The sequence below is a fragment of the Lissotriton vulgaris genome, chromosome 7, assembly GCF_964263255.1.
Source record: "Lissotriton vulgaris chromosome 7, aLisVul1.2, whole genome shotgun sequence".
NCBI lineage: Eukaryota > Metazoa > Chordata > Amphibia > Caudata > Salamandridae > Lissotriton > Lissotriton vulgaris.
The window spans coordinates 445,537,629-445,547,944 of record NC_141695.1 but is presented as its reverse complement, the minus strand read 5'-3'; the positions used below and the strand labels follow the sequence as shown (position 1 = coordinate 445,547,944).

Below are 10,316 nucleotides of genomic sequence, written 5' to 3'. Positions count from 1 at the left end.
GAGGGTGAGGTGTTGAGGGTGAATGAGTGTGAGGGTGAGTGAAGGTGAGGGTGAGGTTTTGTGGGTGAGTGTGGGTGAGTGAGTGTTAATGACGTTGAGGGTGATTGAGGGTTATTGGATGATGGTGTGAGGGTAATGGTGTGAGGTTGAGGGTGAGTGATTGTGGGTGAGGGTGAGGGTGTGATTCTTATTGAGAATGTGTGTGGGTGTGTGAGGATGTGTGAGAGTGGGTGAGTGCGGGTGTGTGTAAGGGTGGGGGGTGTGTAAGGGTGGGGGCATGTGAGGGTGTGGTTGAGGTCATGATGTTGAGTGAGGGTGTGTGAGGATGTGAGGGTGAGTGAGGATGTGTGAGGTTGAGGGTGTGAAGGTGTGTGAGGGTGGGGGTGGGTGAGGGTGCGTGAGTCTGTTTGAGGGTGAAGCGTTGAGGGTTAGTGAGGGTGAGGTGTTGAGGCTGAGTGAGTGTGCGGATTTTTGAGCGTTAGTGAGTGAGGGTGATTGAGTTGTTGAGGGTGAGGTGTTGAAGTTGACTGAGGGTGATGTGTTGTGGGTGAGTGAGGGTGAGTGGTTGAGTGTTATTGAGTGTGAGGGTGAGTGAGGGTGAGGTGTTGAGGGTGAGGGGCTGAGGGTGAGTGAGGGTGAGTGGTATTGAGGGTGAGTGAGGGTGAGGGGTTGAGGGTGAGGGATTGTGGGTGAATGAGGGTGAGGGTGAGGGTGATTGAGGGTGATTGAGGGTGAGGGGTTGGGTGAGGGGGGCTGAGGGTGGGTGAGGGTGAGTGAGGGTGAGGGGTTGAGGGTGAGTGAGGGTGAGGTGTTGAAGTTTAGGTGTTGAGGGTGAGTGAGGGTGAGGTGTTGAGGGTGAGTGAGGGTGAGGTGTTGAGGGTGAGTGAGGGTGAGGTGTTGAAGTTTAGGTGTTGAGGGTGAGTGAGGGTGAGTGAGGATGAGTGAGGGTGAGGTGTTGAGGGTGAGTGAGGTTGAGGAGTTGAGGGTGAGTGATGTTGAGGGGCTGAGGGTGAGTGAGGTGTTGAGGGTGAGGTGTTGAGGGTGATTGAGGATGAGTGAGAGTGAGGGTGAGTGATGTGTTGAGGGTGATGTGTTGAGGGTGAGTGAGGGTGAAGTGTTGAGGGTGAGTGAGAGTGAATGAGGGTTGAAGTTTTGAGGGTGAGTGAGTATGAGGTTGAGGTGTTGAGGGTGAGGTGTTGAGGGTGATTGATAATGAGTAAGAGTGACGTTAAGTGAGGAGTTAAGGGTGAGGTGTTGAGGGTGAGTGAAGTGTTGCTGTGGTTGTAAGTGTTTGTGTGTGGTTGTAGTGTGATAGTGTGTTGACGGTGAGTGAGGGTGAATGAGGGTGAGGTGTTGAGGGTGAGTGAGGGTGAGTGAGGATGAGTGAGGGTGAGGTGTTGAGGGTGAGGAGTTGAGGGTGAGTGAGGGTGAGGGGCTGAGGGTGAGTGAAGTGTTGAGGGTGAGGTGTTGAGAGTATTGAGGATGAGTGAGAGTGAGGGTGAGTGATGTGTTGAGTATGAGTTGTTGCGGGTGAGTGAGGGTGAGGTGTTGAGGGTGAGTGAGGTTGAGGTGTTGAGGCTGAGGGTGAGGGGGTGAGGGTGAGTGTGGGTGAGGCGTTGAGGGTGAGGTGTTGAGGGTGATTAAGGATGAGTAAGAGTGAGGGTGAGTGAGGGGTTAAGGGTGAGGTGTTGAGGGTGAGTGAAGTGTTGCTGTCGTTGTAAGTGTTTGTGTGTTGTTTTAGTGTGATAGTATGTTGAGGATGAGTGAGGGTGAGTGAGGGTGAGTGAGGGTGAGGTGTTGAGTGTGATTGAGGGTGAGGTGTTGAGGGTGAGTGAGGGGCTGAGGGTTATTGAGGAGTTGAGGGTGAGTGTGGTTGAGGTGTTCTGTGTTATTGAGGATGAGTGAGAGTGATGGTGAGTGAGAGTTTAAGGGTGAGGTGTTGAGGCTGAGTGAAGTGGTGCTGTGTTAAGTGTTTGTGTGTTGTTTTAGTGTGATAGTGTGTTGAGGGTGAGTGTTGTTGAGGGTAATTTAGGCTGATGTGTTGAGGGTGAGTGAGGGTGAAGTGTTGAGTGTGAGTGAGGATGACGGTGATTGAGGGTGAGGTGGTGAGGGTGAGGGTAAGGGGCTGAAGGCGAGTGAGGGGCTGAGGGTGAGTGAGGGTGATGCGTTGAGGTAGTGCGTGCAAGCTACAAAATATGTGTATTTTGTATATATTTTTGTAAAGTGAAATGGATTGGCTGAATGTTGTATGTGGGTGTGACTATGTTGTATAAATTGAGTGTATTAGTTATACTTTCCCTTCTGTATTGATAAAATTACCATAGAAGTGTAAATTTTGTATCCCACACATTATTTATTTTTTGAAAAAACACAAATATTTATTATTTAACTTTGTACAAAAATAAGATATCCTGGCAACATGCAAATTTTAGTCAGAACATATTTCATCGTCTTTTTCTTTCAGAATCTTTATGATTTTGCCATTGCAAAAGACCACTTCAAAAGTTTGTGGCAAAAAATGGACAAGGGCATCTCCGATGTTGTCAACTTCCTCATCTAACATAAACCATTTAATTAAGATCTCGTTTTCGATGGGCATAGATTGATATTCCTCTGTGTTTGTCACTTTTATTGTGATAATACTTTGTTCCTCTGTGGAGCTTTCGACGCCATAAATTAGAATGTCCATCTTTTCCTCTGGTGGGGCTGTTACCTGTTGAGAGAAAACAAAAGCAACAATTAGTTTGTAAATTTGTATACTTTATGTCTTCTGTAAGGCCTATAGTGGGTGAAAGGGACAGAGTTGTTGAAAGGGACACATTGGGTGAAATGGACTGAGTAGGTGAAAGGGTCCCAGTTGTTGATAGGGCTTGAGTGGGTGATAGGTCCAGAGTGGGTGATAGGTCTAGAGTGGGTGATAAGTCTAGAGTGGGTGATAAGTCTAGAGTGGGTGATAAGTGTAGAGTGGGTGATAGGCCTAGAGTGGGTGAAAGGGCCAGAGTTGTTCAAAGGTCCAGAGTGGGTGAAAGGTCCAGAGTGGCTGAAGGTCCCGAGTGGGTGAAAGGTCTCTAGTGGGTGAAAGGTCCCGAGTGGGTAAAAGGTCCAGAGTGGGTGCAAGGTCCAGAGTGGGTGAAAGGGCAAGACTGGGTGAAAGTCCAAGAGTGGCTGAAAGAGATAATTCCAAAATGTTTTGTTAGTTGTGCTTACCTCCATTTTGCTATGTCGCGTTGTATTCAATATTTTTTGGCAATTGAATTCATGTACAGTGACGTGGGTCAGGGTTACATATTTTCCAAGATGTATTTTAAATAGTGATGCTTCTCTCCACAGTGTCACTTTTATATCATCTGTTGCATCTTTTATTGTAATCGATTTGAGTGGGGTATCTTGCCCATTGATAAACACAGTCTTTGCGTCCTCTTCCTACACAAAAAGTAAGCATTCTATTAAATAGTGACTGTACAAACACATATTACTAGTGCGTTGTATGAATGGCAATATAATGTATTATATTTAACGACCCAAATGAACATCCTCTCTAAAAGATTGAATTGTTTATTGCAAAAAATGGCTTTGTAGAGAGTACTTGTGTTTGTAGTATACACCAAAGCACTGGCATATTATAGTTTTCAAACTCGTACTTTCGACATAGTGTGAAAGAGTGTATAATACTATGTATTTTGAGCTTGTTATTGAAGTTACTAAAGGTGTAATGTGTGTGTAAGGCAAGTATGTATTTTTTGGAAAACATGATGACATGAGTGAGGGTGAGGGTGAGTGATTGAGGGTGAGGGGTTGAGGGTGAGTGAGGGTGAGGGTGAGTGAGGGTGATGTGTTGAGGGTGAGTGAGGGTGAGTGAGGATGATGTGTTACATGAGGGTGAGTGTGAGTGAGGGTGATTGAGGGAGACACGTTGTGGGTGAGTGAGGGTGAGGGGTTGAGGGTGAGTGAGGGTGAGAGATTGAGGGTGAGTGAGGGTGAAAAGTTGAGTGTGAGTAAGGATGAGGGTGAGTGTGGGTGACTGAGGGTGAGGGATTGAGGGTGAGTGAGGTTGAGGGGTTGAGGGTGAGTGAGGGTGAGGGTGAGGCTGAGGTGTTGAGGTGTTGAATGAGAGTGAGGGAGAGTGAGGAGTTGAGGGAGAAGGGTTGCGTTTTTGAGGGTGAGGTGTTGATGGCTAGTGAGGGTGAGTGAGGGTGAGGGGTTGAGTGTGATTGAGGGTGAGTGAGATTGAGGGTGAGTGAGGCATTGAGGGTGAAGTGTTGAGGCTGAGGTGTTGAGGGTGAGTGAGGGTGAGGTGTTGAGGGTGAGTGAGGGTGACTGAGGGTGAGGCATTGATGTAAAGACAGTCTTTGCGTCCTTTCCGTAAATAAGAAAATAAGCATTGTATAAAATAGTGACAGTAAAAACACATAGTACTAGTGCGTTGTATGAATGGCAATATAATGTATTATATTTCAGGACCCAAATGAACATCCTTTCTAACAGATTGCATTATTTATTAAAAAAAATGGCTTTGTGGAGAGTACTTGAATTTGTAGTATACCCCAAAGCACTGGCCTATTATATTTCCCAAAACTCGTACTTTCTACATAGTGTGAGAGTGTATAATGCAACCTTTTTTGAGCTTGATAGTGAAGTTACAAAATGTGTAATTTGTGTGTAAGGCAACTATGCATTTTTGTAGTAGACATGCTGACATGTTTGCGTTCATACTTACGGCACATATTGTCCCTGAAACAGTCATAAGACTATTTAGACGTGCAATTTTAAATAATAAAAAATAACTAAGATATGTCATTTACAATACTAATAAGTCCAAATTTTCAAATGCGAGACAATGTTTTTTTTTTAGTTGACATGATGACATGTTTGCGTTCATACTTACGGCAATTATTGTCCCTGAAACCGTCATCAGACTTTTTAGACTTGCCCGTTTTATTTCCTTGATGGGAGAAGCCGATGGTGCAGGCGGATGCAAAATGTTGTTTGCTTGTTGGATCAGGCCCTCCTCAATAGTCAGAGCGGGAAATTTGGTTACTTTAGTTTGCTTTGTAATTAAAATTGTTTTGTTTTTGATAATAAAGTTTCGTATCAGTAGTCCACAGTTAGTTTTAGTTTGCTCATATAAATTTTCTTGATAACAAGTACATTTTATGGTTCCAGTTTTATCTGCTAGAGCCAAATGGAATAGAATTTTCTGCTCTTGTTTAGCATTTTTGTAAGTAGTTTTTCCTGAGCAGTTGATGACATTAACTCTTATGGGTTTCTGATATGGTTTGTTGTCATCGGTATTAATGTTCATGATTTCTTCAATAGACATCATCTGAAATAGAAAATGTGATATAACATGTTAAATACAAACCCATATTGCTTTATGATCACTGTAATAGCATTCTAAAGTACCATAGTTGTGTAGTTGGTCATTTGTATATATATGATCTAAAATGGATTGGTAGTTAGTTGTGTAACTGTTAATAAGTTGTTGACATTGTAATTTTGTTTCAAAGAATCCAAGTAATTGCTTGGTGTTTGCATTTTGTTGAGATACATCCACATTGAAATCCCCTATAATAATCAATTTGTGTGTGGGGTAAAAATCCGTAATATTTGTGATGAAATCAAAAAGAGAAGTTATACTTTTTAGGGGTGGTTTGTATAAAATAATAATAAGGTAATCCGTGTTATAAATTTGTAGAGTAAAATGTAAAATGTCTATCCCTTCACGTGTCTCATAAATAGGCAATATAAATAAATCTTTCTTGTAGTACATAATCATTCCATGGTTTGTGTTGTATGTATGAAATTTATCAAATATAATGTGATGGTATTGTTCTATCGTGAAATCATTAGCTGTAGCATTTCTTGTAGTGTTGATCTCAGTTAAGCAAATAATGTCTGCTTCTAATATATTCCTATCCGCTACCATAGATGAAAAATTTTTCTGTAGTGATCTTATATTGTGTGCAATGATATTGAAATGTGCACTGTATGTATGTAACTGTGGGATATGTATTTCAAGTGGCATTTCTGTCCTTAATCTGTGCATTTCCTCATTAACTTGTGGATGTACTAAAATTTTACCTTCATCAAAATTGTGTACATATACATTTTGTATTGATTTTGCCCTGCTAATAGCAACATAATGCAAATGATGAATCTTGCTGTTATTAAAGTGTATATAAAGTGGTTCGAGAGTTGCACCTTGTGTGCGATGTATAGTGCGTGCTGATGCTTGGCGTAAAGGAAATTGCTTCCGTATAATGGTAATAAATTTTTTAGTGTATTGAAAATGTCTAGCTATAGCATGTATTGGTGTCCATGTATTTTGTATTTGTGAATGAAATAAGTGTTTATATTGTTGTCTGGTTGTTTGTCCTATACTGGGATTGTCAAATAACAACCAAACAATAATAGGTGTATTGTTAATCAATTCAACTAATTGTACAACACCAGTTGCGCCATTTGTTAAACCATCATTGACATCCACATTGCAACTTAAATCATAACGAAGTTGTAAGGCAATGTGTAATGTATGTGAAAGGCCCATTGTTTTCTGTGGATCTTTGGGCAGTTGCTTAAGAATTGTTTTTTTCACATTTTCAGACAAATCAGAACTGACGGTATCGCTTGCTACTGTTATGTAGACTGGATAATCTTTGCAATGTTTTTCTAAAACCTTTTTGTTAATTTCATTAACTTCTATATTAGTTGACATGATATATGGAATTGTTTCTAATAAACTCTCATCAGGTTGTATTTCCCTTTGCTTAATTTGTGAAATATCTTCTTCAGTATGCTTGCCTTCTCTCAATCGGTTTAGTAATTGAGCAAATTGTAGATCTTCTTTTTGGCGCATAATTTTTGTTAATTCAAAAATTTTAAAATGTTCTTTCCATAAGTTAGCACTTAAAGGACCATACATTTGTGTAGAGTCCTGAAAAATGTATCTGTCAAATACAGGTTTTAATTGGTAAAAGTCACCAATGGCTAAAATAGAAATTCCTCCGAATGGTTCATTAGATGATTTTATTTCTTGAAGCCTGTTATGTATAAAATTCAACATATTGTGTCCTACCATTGAAATTTCATCAATAATAACAACTCTAACATGCATCATTTCCATTTGTAGAGCAGTTCTATGTTCATGACTCAGTTGTTTATAAGTCAAACTTTGCGACACAGGTATTTTGAAAGTGCTATGCAGTGTTTTGCCATTAATATTATGGGCAGCCTTTCCTGTTGGAGCAGTAAGTAAGATATAAACATTATCAGGATTTTCACCTGCCTTAGTGTTATAGTAGCGTAGTAAAGTTTGATATAGTGCAGATATTACAAAACTTTTCCCAACACCAGCCCCTCCAGTGCAAAAAGTATAGCATGGAGTGCTTGTAGTTTTAAACCAATGCAAGTGATGGTAAACAAATTTAAGTTGTTCTTCCGTTAAGTTTTGCATAAGTTGTTGGTATTTTTCATTGGGTAAAATAACGTTAGTTGAGCTTTGTTCTTCAGTTGTAGTTCTAATTCCTAAATCTAGAGCCAAATCATATCTATTATTATTTTCTGGATTTTGGTCTTCTGTCTGTATATTAACAGTTGGTGATAGAGGAGGTGAAATTACATTTTCATGACACTGTTCATGAATAATGTTTGTAACTTCGCCATGCTGTTTGTTATAGATTTTTAGTTGTGTGTCAACAAATGTTTTAACTTCCAGATACCTATCATAGTAAGTTTCCTTGTTGATTAGTATTTTTTCTTCTTCCCTCCATGGATAGTGCAACATTAATATTTCTCTATAATACTCTTCTGGTTCATTATTTTTGCTAAATCTGCAAAAGCGTATTATTTTCCCTTGTCTGCGCTTATTTAAAGCATAATCATAATTCTGTTTCTGTTGTTCTTTATTTCTGTCACTACATTCTATTTCTAATTCTTCCTCATCTGAGCTGTAAAAGTTTTGTTCTGCAAGTAAATCTTCGCAATCATTTATTTCTTTCCCATGTGTTTTTTTCTTCACATAGTTGAAATTAGCCGCATAGTCTGCTAACGTGCACATCTCTAATGATTGTGGCCGTTTGCAGTACTTAATAATAATATTTTCACATTGAATGTCAGTTGAATTTTCGGGCAAGTTATTAATAGTTTCGATATCACGCATTAAATAAGTTCTTTTCTCTGGACGGCTAGTATTAATAAATACAAATGATCGTGAGCTTTTCCGTAATGGTATTTGAAGAATTAGATATGCTGCTTCTTGAGCACTAATTTCTGTGCAGTTGAGGAATTTGTTTCCTATGTGTTTAAGTTGATCTTTGATATTACTATTGCTTGTTACCTCTTTAGCAGCTTGCGCTAGAAGTTTGCTAATTCCTCTTTGCGATTTACTGATATATGAGATAATATAGACTGCACAAGCATAAGGGTCCAGTATAAACTGCAAGTCTATGTTTGCTCGCCAAGCTTCTAAAAGAGTACTATTGTAGTTATTGATGAAGCATTCGCCTGGTGTTCTTTTAAAAAAAATAGTTGTTTTTTGTAAGCTAGTTTGTATTGAAGTAATATATTCTTTATCATCCATTTTAATGAAGTCTAAAAATTCCTCAAAAGAAAGTGTATTAAAAGTAGTATTATTCATAGCTTCATGTATTATTTTCATATTATCTTGCCATTGCTTATTTGTCTCCTCAAGTGTTAATGGCTCTAATATGAGCGTTCTTGACATTGGATATTTTGGATATTGATATTTGCATGTCCGTTGCTGTTTACGTCTGCAATTTTTGGTGTGACCATGCCTTTGTAGATTTATTAACGGTTGTAAAACAGGGTTCTCAGACTTATGACAAGTGATATATTTGTCAATAAAGCTATTGACTTCTTCCACTGGTGAAACACCATACAATGGTGCTTTGTTTACCCAGAGTAATGCATGTATATGTGGAGAACCTCTTTGTTGGAATTCGACTCTGTAAAAGTAGTCTACTATTTCCCCAATTGGATTAGTGCCATTCAGCAAAACACAATTAAAGAATTTCCTAACTTGATAGTCAAACTGTCTTGCACATGTTATTGGATCTTCTTGTATTAATTTACTTTTAGTTTCCCAAGACATGTTTAAGAATTCTTCCTCTGTACATTCCTTTAAGTTTCTAACTCTCAATAGTATATTTATTAAATGGTGCCATTTTGTTTCAGCAGCAGATAAAGTCAAAAAGAAAGTGGGTATGCCAAGTTGCCTTATCATTGCAAAAATATCTTTTTTGCAACCTTCCCAATATGGAGGTGAACTGCGTATAGTTTTTAATACTTTGTAACCCTCATTAAACTGTAAAACATTGGCAATATTACATTTAATGTCTTTAGCAGTTATTTTATTCCCATCTGTAAAAAAAATTCTGATGGAAATGTTGATTTTACCATGGATCTGCTTAATATGTAATTTCTTCAGTTTAAAAAACACATTAGTAATAGATTTAGCGACTCTTCTATCATAACTCCTTAACTCTGCTTGGCAAATAGTACTATAATGTACCGGTATGTGTCTTTCCTTATTGTTAGGCCTTCGTTCACCACAAAAAATAGTAGGGAAAGCCAAAAACTCTGAATCTTTATCCTCATATAAACCTCTTGGCGTGTTATGTTCAGCTGGAGCGAAACTTAACACATTCAGCGAATTACTAGTAATAGTTTCATTTGTTAACAATGTATCCAAGTTCCCAGCTTCTATGTTGTCCGAACTATCAGATGAATTGTTTGTCTCAGAAGTCTCATTGTGAGATTTTATTTCTGGAGGTATATACTCCCAGTCAGGGTTAATCGTAACACCATATTCATTAAACATTGTACTATTTTTAGCTAGCCATGTAGCTGCCTTTTTTACTGTATTTGGTCTAATATTCTCATAATGTGTATATGATTTATAAATTAATTTCCTTTTTAATTTCACTGGGATTGTCATGGCGTCATTAATTTGCCTTGGTAAAATTGTAACAGTTGTCATAACATCTGCAGGTACATTAACTACTGCACCTGATAATGATTTTTGAAAACCGCGTGGCAGACTCCGAATTTGTAAGAATGGTATCCTAGGTGAAACTAATCTTTCTTCTAAATCATATAATTCTAATTCAACTGGTACATTTGGGAACCCCATGCCATTTACAATAGAACATGGTGGTATTTTGTTTTTGCGAATGTAATAATAGCAAGTCTTACAAATAAAATTTGTTTTCTTGTTACTAATGTTACACTTGTTAAAAATTTCGGATTGGCTAACACTGCGTATATTTAGCAACGTTTGTTTATGCCACAGTTGATTG

At 38.8% G+C, this 10,316-nt stretch overlaps 1 protein-coding gene across 1 annotated transcript; it reads right to left on the bottom strand.

The window, feature by feature from the left end:
- Window positions 1–2,428: 2,428 nt before the first annotated feature.
- Window positions 2,429–8,284, bottom strand: LOC147701826 (uncharacterized). The gene is made up of 3 exons (XM_086928709.1): window positions 4,886–8,284; window positions 3,208–3,423; window positions 2,429–2,713 (listed from the first exon to the last, which is right to left on the bottom strand). The coding sequence occupies exons 1-3, from the start codon at window positions 5,321–5,323 to the stop codon at window positions 2,429–2,431; spliced, it is 939 nt and encodes a 312-aa protein (XP_086784835.1). The 5' UTR covers window positions 5,324–8,284.
- Between the last annotated feature and the right edge of the window lie 2,032 nt (window positions 8,285–10,316).